At 41.1% G+C, this 14,496-nt stretch overlaps 1 protein-coding gene across 3 annotated transcripts in view; it reads right to left on the minus strand.

Moving 5' to 3' along the window:
• myo3b (myosin IIIB) overlaps positions 1 to 14,496 on the minus strand; it is a gene marked incomplete at its 3' end in the record, with an annotated part of 89,790 nt that overhangs the window by 71,006 nt on the left and 4,288 nt on the right. Inside the window, exons 3-9 of one of the 3 annotated variants that reach the window (XM_079517874.1) lie at positions 9,035 to 9,218; positions 8,353 to 8,373; positions 7,286 to 7,420; positions 5,958 to 6,062; positions 5,575 to 5,674; positions 4,855 to 4,931; positions 3,886 to 4,031 (exon numbers count right to left, since the gene is read on the minus strand). In XM_079517874.1, the coding sequence (XP_079374000.1) occupies positions 3,886 to 4,031; positions 4,855 to 4,931; positions 5,575 to 5,674; positions 5,958 to 6,062; positions 7,286 to 7,420; positions 8,353 to 8,373; positions 9,035 to 9,218 (768 nt within the window). Of the gene's footprint in view, positions 1 to 3,881; positions 4,032 to 4,854; positions 4,932 to 5,574; positions 5,675 to 5,957; positions 6,063 to 7,285; positions 7,421 to 8,352; positions 8,374 to 9,034; positions 9,219 to 14,496 lie in introns of those variants that run through there. The other 2 variants (XM_079517875.1, XM_079517877.1) reach the window with 2 other exon arrangements.

Consider the following 14,496-nt stretch of genomic DNA (forward strand, 5'->3'; position numbering starts at 1 on the left):
CGGTATCGAACTGGAAACCTTCTGGTTGCCAAGCGGCCACTGAGCCACTGCTGCCCCTGTCACAACATCTTGGTGGCAAATGGGGTGGCCAAAATTAGGATGGGCACCGCCCACTCAAACCTCTGAATGATGTCATATTGTAGTCTGGAACCAAGCCAAACTGTATTTATTCAGCCTCTAAGAGTTAAATTAACACTGGATTTTGCAGCGATATCTACAAAGCCTTGAATGTCTTTGACACATTTTGACCTTCACAGCCTTTTTTCTCTCTTTTTTTTAAGACGTACTTTCATTTGAGTTCATGTGGAGAGGAGTACAGAGGGCACTGGCTCAAGCAATTAACCTTCCCACATACTGAATATACTGTACGGCTCGGGTTTACATAATTAATTTTTCAGTTAACGATTTTACATCTTCACCCTTTCACATGCTCCATTACCTCCATTCATGGCATCCATGGTCCTTCCATATATATAGCAGACACAATTATAATCACGCCTTTCATCACAAAGAGCGGTCTGACTGAACCGTACCGTAAGAGCCTGTTGTGCAGCAATACTCCTTTAATCAAAATCATGACAATCACACTACACTCACTATTAACCTGCAATTCCACAGAAGGCTCGTGAAAATCACAAGTAACAAGTAACTGTAACTGTAATTGCGACTGTAGGTTGCAGTTTACTATGGAAACCTACATATCCCGTCAGTCAGTCGCGGCACGTGTCGTGTCACGCCTCCATATATGGTCACGCCTCGTGACACGCCACGCCACCATATGGCCGCCTCCATATATGAAGATCACAACACGGACGTCATCAAACCCTGGATGGCCATACATAGAGAAGACTGGATCATCACCTAGATCTGAATATTGAGCAACTCTGCATTGAGCAACTCTACATGTGACCTCAAACCCTTGGATCTCCATATATGGCACTGCCCTGTTCTGACATTCCATATGTTGATCCTTCCCCACCCATCGTTCCTCTTTGATGTCTCCCTTTTGACTGATACCTTCATTCAAACTCTAGACGGGCCTGCCCCAAAGTTATTAGAGTTCTCAACAGGCCCGAAAATTAAGCCCCAGCCCTACCTGCCACCTGGGCCCTCATCAAACCCTGTACACTCAAGACACTGCCCCTGCTGCCACCCTTAGATCTCCATATATGGAGCTGACCTGTTCTGACATTCCACATGTTGATCTGACCTCATCAAACCCTGAGCACTCAAGACATGCTCCATATATGACCAGACCTCATCAAACCCTGTACACTCAACACACTGCCCCCACTGCCACCCAAAGATCTCCATATATGGAGCTGACCTGTTGTTGTGACATTCCATATGTTGATCTGACCTCATCAAACCTGTATACTCAAGTCACGCTCCATATATGGCCAGTACAGAATTCATTCCATATGTTGATCTGACCCCCCATCCCAAAGCGCCAGCGCTCGCCCAGCAGTATGCCGTCACCCAGGCAGATGCGAGGTCGCTTCTCGCCCTCAGGGCGTCTTAGGTATTTCACTTAAAACGTAATAGTAACTTTGTTATATTATTTTTTGCCTCAGTCCCTCAAGTTTCAAGTTTATCGGTTTGGCAGTTCTTGAGATACGCTGGTGACACACTCACTCGTGAATTTATAGATAGATACTATCTCTAACAGGTTTTATAGAAGAGCTAAAAGTTGGCCTTGGCGCACAGCACAAAGTCTGTGCGCTAACAGTGTGATCAGACAGCACCAGATCACACCTCATTTTAAGACCGACACACTAAGTGCAAAATCTGCACAAAATCATTTGGAATGTATTTAGACAACGGAGGTGCAAAGCGGAAAGATTTGACGTGCACTGGTATTACGATAGCTTTAAGAAGTTTGCTCCCGCCAGTGCCGGACTGCGTTGGACGGAAGATAGGGGCCATAGGGTGAGACAAGGGGTTAAAGTCAGTGTGGTGGTAGTACAGTGATACCTAGATGACGGCTCACCATGGGTTTATAAATATGAACTCAGCAGAGCCAAATGGAGAAAAATAAAATAAAATAAAACAGATCACATATGGAAAACAGCATTGCAGTCATGCCGAATAAGGATGAGTTCCACTGGGAAAGACCGTATGGTGTGCTGCTCTGTAAATACTTCATGAACACAACCGTCGCCGTGTACCACAACACAGTAGAACGCAGGGAAGTTTAATCAAATCTATGTCGGGATGTTCCAACCGTCTTTGGCAGGTAGACATATTTCAAAGAGGGAAAAATTATGATAGAAGCAATATACTGTATACTGCTTGATAGTCTACTGTGACCTGGGAATACATTACCATGTGCAACTGTAAACTATCTGAATGATGGAAATACCTATTGCCTATTGCCTATTTTAGTGCCAATGAGAATTTCATAAAACATATACCCAAGGACAATCCTCCTCCATCAGGACAAACCCTACTGTTAATGGCTTGTGACATATTAGATTGAAAGGGCACAAGGTCACATGGAATATGCAAATATATATGGAAACTTAGAGAAATATAAAATAAAAGATCTATACGATCATCAACTTTGAAGTCATCTATACATTTGTGCCCATGAAAATCCATCACTATCAAGATGCCACCATTGTTGGAGATGCAAAGGTAAAATAAATGTCCTTGCATAGCGCGGAATTCATACAGAAGAGGAAATCCACATAACCTTTTGTCTTGTGATTTTAACTGCCTTGCTGCTTTGCTGATGGGAAAATATATGAGACAAATGACATGTTAACAGAATCATTTCATGGTTCAGTGTGCTCACACTGTGATTTATATTGGACACGCCCATCCTTAGGTCCCTATTCACATAATTTATGTTGCACGCCACGGCCAAATATCTATTTTGATGTTGAGAAAAGACTCAATAAACGTCAGATTACTACGTTCCTAATTCCGTTCACATTCACGGAATTCTTTTCTATTCCTCTACCACTCAAAGTGACACTCTCGGAAAGGTGTTTAACAAAATAGGATTAACATAGGTGAGGGGGTAATGCATATGTCCCGTCTTATCATGACTGATACCAGCATTTACTACTACCAAAAAGCCTACAGTACATCCAAACTCAACAAAAAGGTGACAGAATGTGTACGTCTCCTCCTAAACAAGGACATAGATGATAGAGAACAATTAATTGATAGCCTCCATTTGACTCATGCATCTTCCCGTTAGCCTTCTCAGATGCTGTAATTGCTGTGACTTGTTCATGTTGAATTTTGCTGTGATAAACTGCTGAGGTAGCTCTCACAATTCTTGTGATACACATGGCATGTGTGGTCCTCCTCTTGGTGCGGAGGAGGAGATAACATTGTGACGGGTGGCTGCTGCCGTCTCATTGCAATGTGAACGGGGCTAATCACTAATGCAAATTGTAATCGGGAGAGCACATCTTCACCCAAAGTGAGATGATGTCATTGTGCTGCTAGCGTAAAGGTCAACCACATAATACCTTACACATGATCAGCAGACAGGGAATCAGGGATTGCGACCACAATGAGGTTAATGTGTTCAGACCAAACACTGATGTTCAGGCCAAATACAAGGCTACTCCATTTTCTGTTAGTAATAAAGATTCAAACAGCAAAACAATCAATTCAACATATAATATGCTGTTGTAATTCTTTAGACTACCAAATAAGAAACAGCTCTGTGGCAAGCCACAAAGATCTGCTTTACCTCATCTTGGTCGTTCTACTCTAACTCTAAACAAGAGCATATTGCAAATTTGCAATTAACCCCTTCTGAATTTTGTCCTCTTTCCTCTACATCAAGAGTGTTTTGGGGAAACTGAGTGCATCATGTGTGGGCTTGCTCCAGTTGTGTGCTAGGAGCGCCCTCTAGTGTCTCACCTTGGGATCTTGAAGAGGGCTTTGACTGGATGCATCTCTGCCAATGGGGGGTCTCCGTCAGCCAGTTCAATGGCTGTAATGCCAAGTGACCAGACATCACAGCGTGCATCATATGAGTAGTCATACTGCTGCTCACAGGCTATGACCTGAAAACAAAGAACACATCAGTGACAGTAAGTCAAATACCAACCAGTAAATATATGTTTTGATGGGAAATTAATGGATATTGACGATCTATAATGAAATTATTTATATATTTGTTAAAACCGATTCTTAAGAGAGATTTTTTAATCTATCCTTTCAAATTTATAATTTTGCAGAAAGCTAGCCTCGGTATACCCATGGGCTTTAAGCAAGAATACTCTGAACATTTAGTTAAAGTTAGGTTCAGCTAAGTAGTTGGTATGTGTGTCCTTGTCCTCGAGTCAATAATTAGAAGTGACACTACATTTTACAGCTGGGTTTATTCTAATTGCCCCTGAGGTCCCCTCCTACCAGCCCAATCACCTCGCCTCATTTCTGCCACACAGTGAGCCGGGGCCCCCAGACTCCCAGCTATTAACCTTGGGGCGACCTCCAGTGCTGGGCCCATGGAGGGGAATACACAATGTCACAGGGGAGAGTTAAACCCAGTCTATTATACCTCGTCACAGGGTGGCGTTGATCACCAAAAGTAAGAATTTGCAGGTGTCAAAGTAAACATTCAGCTTTAAATAGAAAGAATAGCAACACAGCCAAACACACCGTCTCCATTTCTTCCTCAAGACCTCAACCATCCTCTCTACCTTTCTCCTTCTCACTTCTATCTTTCAATGTCTGTCTCTATGCCTAGCTCTCAAAAGCTTAAGATTTCTTTAATTGCATGTAATAGATGTGGGAACAGACTATGCACTATTTTAATCATCATTTTACAATGAATAAGAACAGGACAAACAGGACAACTGTGGCAACTGAAAAGGACAATCTGACCTCGGGAGCCATCCAAAATGGGGTTCCAACAGACGTATTCCTCCGCAAACGCGCACTTGTGAGTTGAGCTGAGACACCTAAAATAAAAATTACAAATACTCAAGGATATTCAAGTCACAAAATGTAAGTTGTATCTAACCGTTATGCAGATCATTCATCATTGTGAGTACACTTACCAGGCATGTAAATTTTAATTTGGAGAATTGTGAATTAATCTATAAAATGTGGTATACAATTTAGCATGGCAACCTGCCAAACAATAACAATGGGCAATAATCATTTCAAATTAAGTGGGACAGATTTTTATCAGCGGGAGTCCATTTCGACACCACGACACAGAGGACATAAACATGCCTGGGGGTGACTCAAAGTCATTTGCCATAACAGCTTTCCTTTTATATGCAAAGGATCAAATAATGAAATTTAAATGAGCAATAATAGCCTTGGGTTAAAGCTATGCTCCATGAAACAAAATTATGTGGTGGTGAAAAAGAAAAAAACATTTAATGACTCATCCATGTGCTTGTATTCATGTTGAATGCTTTGTCCTAACAATGCTACATGTGATGTGGACATTTCCATTAGATTAATAGTCTATTCCCAAAAGAAATAACGTCAATGAATGTAGTAATAGCCATAGAAAAAAAGACTGTGAATTTGTCAATTTCTGAAAATCACAATTGGCTAAACTGACCCAGGGTAGAGAACAAAGGCTATTACCAAAGTCAACCATTTTGACTCCTCCCTCCGTTGTAAGAAGGATGTTGTTTCCTTTCACGTCACGATGGATAATCCTGTTGTTGTGAAGATGCTGGAGACCCTTTCAACCCAGAAGAAAGGGCAAAAAACACTGAGATGCATTAGCATGCTTTGGTAACCCTATTTCTAGTCATTTAGGATTAGGATCATGTGAGTGTGTTGGAAACAAAGTGGGGCAAGCTCCGCATGAATATAAAAGAACACATCCAGCTGCTCAGAGGGACAAATATCCATTACTTTCTGGAATACTATCCCTGCCTAAATAAATCCGTAGCACCTGCTGTGCATGTATGCACGCTACCTCCTCCTCGCCGTTATAGCGGCTTTGCAGCGCACAGTCTTACCAAAAGGGCACCGTATAAGATGTACGAGATAACAGGCTCCTGCAGACGCTGGCCTCGCATCAGCAGGCCTTTGATGAGCTCTGTGACGGAGCCGCCGTTGCACAGCTGAGAGAGGGGGGGGGGGGGGGGGGGCAGACAGAGAGAGGGGGGGGAGAGAGAGAACAGTGATTCGTCCATCACTCACCACTCTAGATTATGATTCATGGGGAGAGCAATCCCACACACAGAACCAATGAGAGTCACGGCTTCCTCTTCAAAAGCTATGAAGCATCTCTTGGCTTTGCGATGGCATTAAGATGCATGTATGTGCGTGCTGATGTGATATACTATTACCTTGTGAATAAGCAACATTTTCAACATAGAGTTTGATAAAAACTTTTATTTAGTTATATTTTTAAGCACTTTAAAGCCTTGATTTGATAGCAGTACTGGCAAGATCTGGCCAAGAGAGAGAGATTCCACCATTGGGAGCCATTGGGGCCTCCCAGTTCTGGAATCTTTAAAAATTGCATACTATGCACCATGCTCAAATGAAAGACATTGTGTAAGCTGTACATAGTGTTGAAAAGTGAGAAAAGCTGTAAAGCAGATGCCAGGATAGCAACTATCAGCCATCAGTATGTATAATGTTTGATAATGTTTCAAATTGCTTAACATGATGATTGTGATGAACACAATTAATAGCCCCCCATGTTGAGATGTTTACAATGATCTGAAATTCAACTCTTTGCATTGTGGTTATGTGTTCTGAAATTGAACTCTTTGCATTGTCAATGTGGCTATGTGCACCTGCCTTCCTATTCCTTCACATTTGAAACTATAACCATAAAGCATCAGTTTTACCCTGCATGAACTCATGATTAAATATGTCTTCAACGGTGGTGATGACAACATGGACCCTAGTTAAGGGTATTCCTATTAAAAGCAATATAAGAAGTAGAATAGATTTAAAAAAAAAAACATGTACAGTCTCATATAAACATAATCCTTCTCAATCACATACTAGAAGTGTGAGGCTGTGTCTGTATTTGGTAAAAATGGTGGTCTATATTCAGTTGCTGCGCTAGTAACGATTTTTTTCGTGACTTTCTCCTCATTGGCTGTCCTTTAGTTTAAGCCAAAGGGGAGTCCACAATGCCAACTTTGAATATTGGGTTCACAGAAATCACAACCGAGTCACCGACAAATCCTACTTGTTATAACTTTAAACACTCTCACTCAGAAAATGTCAGGAAAGAGGAGCTCACCTCCAGTGCCAAAGACCGCAGGACTGCATTAATCTTCAGCATACTGTCCAAAACATTTCTTAGTTATGTTTATGAGCTCACCTCCAGCACCAACCATAACTGTCCACCCGACAGGTTGTCGGTCTTGTAGAACATGCCATAGAACTTCACCACATTAGGATGGTTGGACAGGGACCTCAGGATGTTGTATTCTGCCTCTATCTCCTCATCCACATCCTTTGAGAGAGATTAAACACAGTTACTGCTCATAGCGCAACATGCTGTCTGATGCCGTGCTTAAAGTATGAATTGTATGCAGAGTGATAATGTATTTGTAGTCTTCAGTATGTCTATTGCATGTCCCATGTTCTCTGTGGGCCCTGCATCTTGTATGTGAGTATGCACTACAATGGTTTTGTATATATTTATTGTATTTTCAATTCCGATTAGGTTGAATTAAATGGAATATGAGAATATAGGATCTCAGTAAATGCACAAAACTGTGTACTTGATCCTTACTGATCCCATGGTGTTGCATCTCTAAACAGAGCAGAAAACAAAGCAATACGTATATACTAAACTTTGGGGTATGAACTCGTAAACAAAAAGGCAGGGTCTTAAACTACTTCTAGAACTGCCTCTCTATCAGAGTTAAATCTCAGAGGGAAGAGAAACAGTCACAGTGATGGAATTTCTCTTCGCAGATGTCTCTGAGTGATGGTGGGAGCAGTCTAATCAGGGAGAGGGATGAGAGGACAGGCAGTTTCATCTTCATAGCAGCATGGGCTGTAGAGCTGCCAGGATGGGGATTGGTCCACTGACACAATCGCACACAAGCTTCAGATCAGTCTTACACTACCACCACAATATGGTGCCACTATACCAGGCTCGACAGCGGCCGTATCATCCGTAGACAAATGTATGGGTACACAGATGAGATATTGTCAACTCAAGAGTCAAGTCTTGACAATATCTCTTCCGAGAGTTAAATTAACACTCAGGAGTTTGCAGTGCAGTTACTGGTCGGGATGGGTGAGATTTAACATGACAGGAAGTAAATGAAATGGGTAGATGTTGACATGTACCATTACAGTTCATACAACTACAACTGGATTGAGATAGTCAAGATGAAACTGGGGGAGGAAAAATGTACAGTACGGCCAACTTACTCTGTTTGTATGGTTGGAATGCTGACAGGAGCCATGCAATGATAAAGAAAAACACAATGGGTTTGTTTGTACCTCAACACAGGTGGGTTGAACTTTTTTGGGTGAAGAGGTAGAAAACTTGAAAGTGATGCACAATTCCTGAAGGTGCTTTAAAGCAATACTAAACTTTGGTAGAACCTTTGGTTGTATAGCTGAATATAGTCTGAATATAGCCTCGGAGACCACAGGCGTTTTGTAGTCTGAATATCATAACATCTTTATGGGAATCCATATCCGTTACTTCTGTGCTGTGTGGAAGGTCTCTAGCACAACAAAAATAGCATGGTCACCACTCACCAGTGTTAATCTAGTTTGTTCTTTTACATCCTAAAAGTGTGATTGAGCTAAATGTTTTACCATACAAAAGCATGTTTGATCACAGAGCACAGAAGCAAGAGATCAACAATATTTTTTCATTACCAAGATTAATACCGAGTTGCCTTCCGGTGTTGCGCACTGAAAATAGCAGATCTACAAGCTCAGAACATGTAGCCACAGAATGCATTGTGAGCTTGTAGATGTGTTATTGTTTTGTTTTTTTCAGTACGCGACTATGTATACATGAGGCATTATACCATGAAGAGGTATTCCTATACAACTCAAGGTTCGGTCCAAAGCACAACATCGCTTTTAACTTACTTACATTGACAGGGTCTAGCACTTTGACGGCTGCTTGGCTTCCATTCTTCTTATTGATCACTCTGTATACTGTCCCATAGGTTCCTTTACCAATAGTTTCCACTATATCCCAGTCCATCGAGGGATCTTCCAGTGTCTCCAGGCCAATCATATTGGATTTGTACGAGTACAGTCCATACAGAGACCCCCTATAGAGAACAACAACAATCCCACATTAGTGCTTGGTTTGGTTATAATGTAATGTTAGTGTCAGGCAGAAACATTGTAACTCCATATTTCACTTTTCTTTGACAAATGAATGTCCTAATTATGGGTATGACAGTGACTGTCGCTCAAATGTAGTGAAAAAAAGCAGATTTGACAAGCTCACACATCTGCTAGTTTCACTATTAAAACTATCACAATTAATTGGCTAGGAAAACATCCTCCAACCCACAAACAATGGCTGCGATTTACATTGAGATGTACAATGTGATACGTATGATTGTACGGTATGTGTGTAGATATGCATCGTGTGGCAACGTATTTGGCCAATAAGTATGTATGTGTGACGGTGTTGTCCACCGGCCAATATGTATGTATGTGTGACGGTGTTGTCCACCGGCCAATAAGTATGTATGTGTGACGGTGTTGTCCACCGGCCAATAAGGCACCACCATTCTTGATGACGTAACTAAGGTAAGTTTGGTGATCGGCTGGGTATGTACAGTATGTATACGTGTATGTTTGTATGTCGGGGTAAGAATGGTGGTACCATATTTCAAGGTTGGTATAAGGTCAATAACAGGTCTAAAGGATTTAGAACAGCAGTTGTAATAGACATTAAACATCAGTTAACTATGGAATTGTGCATTTCCCGTCAGTGTCGGGCACCATCAGTGTGTTGGTCGGGCACCATATATGGTGCCCAGGTCTCATGACATCATGTGACAATCATCAGGGATGGAGATGTGGAGTCCCCAATGTCATAGTAAATGCAACCTGCTGTAGCAGCTAAGCCCATATACAGTATGGAGATCCCTGATGTCATCAATATTGGACAGTAACTCTACATCTGACCTCAAATCTCAAACCATTAGATCTCCATATATGGATATATCCATATATGGATATATCTTTTGACTTATACCTGTCCATTTCAAACTCTAGACGGGCCGGCCCCAAAGTTATTAGCGCAGCTGTGCCCCGGCAGCCGGCGAAAACTAGAGTTCTCAACAGGCCCACCTGTCCATTCAAACTCTAGACGGGCCTGCCACCAAAGTTATTAGTGCAGCCACGCCCGGCAGCCAGCGAAAACTAGAGTTCTCAACAGGCCCGGCCCAACCTGGGCCCTTATCAAACCCTGTACACTCAAGAGAATGTCCCCGCTACCACCTTTAGATCTTCATATACTGTATGGATGACCTGTTCTGACATTCCATATGTTGATCTGACCTCATCAAACCCTGTACACTCAAGACGTGCTCCTTAGATGGCCAATACAGAATTAATTCCATGTTGATCTGACCCCCCATGCCAAAGCGCCAGCGCTCGCCCAGCAGTCTGCCGTCACCCAGGCATGATGCGAGGTCGCTTCTCGCCCTCAGGGCGTCTTAGGTATATTTCAGCAGTCTGCCGTCAATGAGGCGGATGCGTGCACACGACCTCAGCCGTCTTACTGGTTAGTAGCAGTACTTGCACACTCACAAGTAGGCCATGTATGGCCTACTTGTGTGCAAGGCGCAAGTTGGCACCTCGACAGAGTGCATCTCTAGTTTATATATTTCTCTTTGATTTACTATGGATCCCCTCCTTTTTTCTCTCTTTTCTTGTTACTAAATAATAACTACAATAGATCCATTGGAACACAGTATTACGGTTTTGGACATAAATGGTTTCTGCCAGACAGACAATAAACAAAATGAAAATGCCTTAATAGGACAAAATTACAAGTGAGTATTAAAACATACAAGATAATGAACATTTATAGTATCTGAATTCCAACTCTCTCTGTGAATAGTCCAAAATGTTGTTTCCTCTGAAATGAACCCTCAGGCATGAAAAATGTCTGTGTGCAACAATAATAGAGAAACTAACGGAATGCTACATTAGCGGATTCGCTAATTAATATAACGGAATGCTAATCCTTGCACAACACTATAGCTGCCTAATCAAGGAAAAGATAATTTTTTTCTATTTCTTTTAAACACAGCTCAGCCTTGCAACACCTACTGTATGAATACAGCCTTTATTAACACAGTGGCAGCCATTAAAAGGTATGGACTGTTTACTGTACATGCAACTGCATGAGCATTATTCAGACAGAGTACATTTCCATAAGCCTATAGATTGAGCGCAGTGATATAACTTTATTAGCCAAAGGAGCCGCATGGGTTTACATCAGCAGAGGTGAAAGATAAATAAAGCAGATGGCTGAAGAATGACGTTACTTACATTGCCATTGTCTTCTGATTCATAAGGCGGTCTCACACAAATTACTTACTTACAACTAAAGTCTTGAGTGATCATTATAAAACAGCACCAATAACAACAAAGATTGCCTTGTTTACATACACTACCACCATACAGAGAGTGTCTACACCGGGACAGTCCACAGTCACAGTCCACTAAGACGCGCAATCTCTTCAAGATCAATTGGATTTGGCAGAGATTAACTCGATGGGTACTGTCCTGAATGATCAGTGAACCACCTCACCAATACTAAACACAGAAACAATTTCTATCTTAGAATGTTTTGTGAAACGATAAAAATAAAAATAAATGAGGCACCACTTTAGTTGTTCTTGGGGTACACTTGAAAATGTATCCATGCATCCTAAGAGCAGTGGATGCAATTAATACAGCGTCCGACACATACACTGGGCACGCATAGGGTCAATCAGGCAAAATTCAGATTCCCAGACGGCCTCTCTACCCATTCAGTTATGCCTGCCATTGGCAAAATCAGGACTTCATCGCTCAAAAGATGTTAAAAATGTCCACGTATCACATAATAACACACACAAGAGGATTAATGATTAGCATCGGCACAAAGGCCTAGCATAAATCATCCCTTAGGTCTGGCGGAAATGTCAGCGTAAACCATCCACATGTAAGATCAGCGGTGCAAGGCAAGATGTGTCACAACAGTTGGATGTGACTCGAATAACATGATACATTAGGAAATCATATTGACATTTTTTTTAAAACAGACAGCTATTCCAAATAAACATGATCGATTCAAGTGTAGTGTGAGTGTTCTTGCCATGTATCACATGTATGACCCTGAGGGGGTCATTGTGGATGGGGAGCCACGTTTGGGAGACTCGGCAGATTGATATGAGAAAATGTGAGTGATGTTTAACCCTTAAGGGTGCTCTAAAGACACCTGTGAAGATAGATTTATGAATTGTTGTGCAAGCAGGTTGAGTGATGGCTTAAGGCTATACAGATATACCACAATCTATTCTATTGGGACTTTCAAACATGCAGCACAAAGATAGAGCTGACGTCCTTCAGAGTGTCCTTCGAGGCAGGAAATAACAGCATGAGGACAAATAGCTTTCTTCAACAGCACGCTTGTTTAAAAGAACCACCTAGGCTAAATATATATGTGTCCAGATTACTTTTATAGTAAATACAATCGATGAGCATTCTGGGATTAATTGCCCCTTCCAAATGCCAGTGAATAAGAGACAAGAGTGCATCACATACCTTGATAATGAACAAGATTTAAGACCTATTTCCTCACAATGTATCAACGTCATTCGGTTTTCTAAAGCTCTGTGGTATATACAGTATCTAAACAGTACTTTGAGTACCTTGCTAGACACCTGTTGTCAAGGTAGCATCACCAACTTTTGTAACAGTAGGCTCATATTGCTCTCAAGCAGCTGTCTATCTGTGATAGTGAGCAGCAACATCAGATACCCACTCTACAATATCAACTTTCTCCTGCCATTACAAACGAAGGGTCAAGTCTCAAAAACACAATAGCGTGGTTTATTAAGCTTACTGAAGTTGTTGATGATACAGTTAAGACTTGCAGTAATATGCCTATACATCATTTCTTTCCAAAACAGTAATGAAAATAAAAAGGGATTTCAACAGTCACTATAAAACAGTCATTAATCCATCTCCAAATTATCAGCAATCCTCCTAATCTTTGACCTTGATGAAATTAAATTGAAATTATTTACCGGTATATGTTAACTAGAAAATACCGTGAATAGTGTCATTGCCAGTACATTTCATGCCAACTATTAGCAACCTCATCCATATTCTTTACACTACACTGATTTATTCTGTTAAACTTTATGCTCCAAAATGCTATACCGAGAACATTATTTGTGATGGTTTAGAATCTAAACCATCTAGATCATAGAACCATAAGTCACACATACCTGTTTCTGACTCGTGATCCCGTGTCACTGTCTGTGAAAATGTTTCCATCTACCCCTCTCAACTAAATGTGCCGTACCAAACCATGCTAATTAAAGGTGATTAATTATTCAGTCAGAAGCGTTCTGCAACGTGATCTACTTATAAATATTAAGGTGGCAGATGTATCCACTCATAATGGTCGCTGATATGAAGGATCTCAGGTTGCATGCCTGGTAACCAGGAAGTGCATGAGAGTTACTTCGTCATAGGACTCCTGCCAGTCTCCCCTTTGTAAATAAAGGCGTATATATTTACAACTGTTATTACATTTCACCCATGACTGAGTCCAGACAACCTTTGACATCTGTCGCTATGCCACTCAAATAGGTATATTTGCTGTCAATATGTTATGCCATAATATCCGAGCGATGATTGTTTTTTTAATGATTATCCCACAGTAGGCTTCACTAATCTACAAATTAATTTAAGATTATGGATTATAAAGTTAGGAGTAACCATTTGATGAATTTGATTATTTAACAATTTAACAGTGTAAAACTACAGCAACATGTGAAACAATCTGTTGGATGTCATCTAAATGCTGAATGGCTATGGCTGAAAACAAAACAATGTTACACCCAGAAGCAAAAACACTACACTAGATGCTACGTTGCCATGAGTTCCAAACCCAAGGGATCCAACAATGTGAAGAGCAGTCGCACTGAACTATAGGCTTGTATCTCCAGAGAGCTTTGATGTCACCTGTATCCTGTATCCCTCTGTGTACCTTGGTGCTTTTCACATGTTTTAACACATTTTTTAACAGCGAAATGTCATACGAGAATTCGGTCTTCATGGAAAGAGAAAACCTTCAATTCTTTAAATGACCAGAAGAATTTCGGCTTAGAACAGTAGAACAATGCTGCTGTTTGATGGAGATGCTCTGGTTACCTTTTGTCTACCATGTGTAGTCAAAAACACATTGTTCTATTTGCAGTCCAATATCATCACTGTAGGGCCAAAACCATGTATCTCAATAATCCACTCTTTTGTTCTTTCATGAATTAATGGCCTATTTTATAATTTGTCATATGACACTGGCAC

This window comes from Electrona antarctica (assembly GCF_951216825.1).
Source record: "Electrona antarctica genome assembly, chromosome: 13".
NCBI lineage: Eukaryota > Metazoa > Chordata > Actinopteri > Myctophiformes > Myctophidae > Electrona > Electrona antarctica.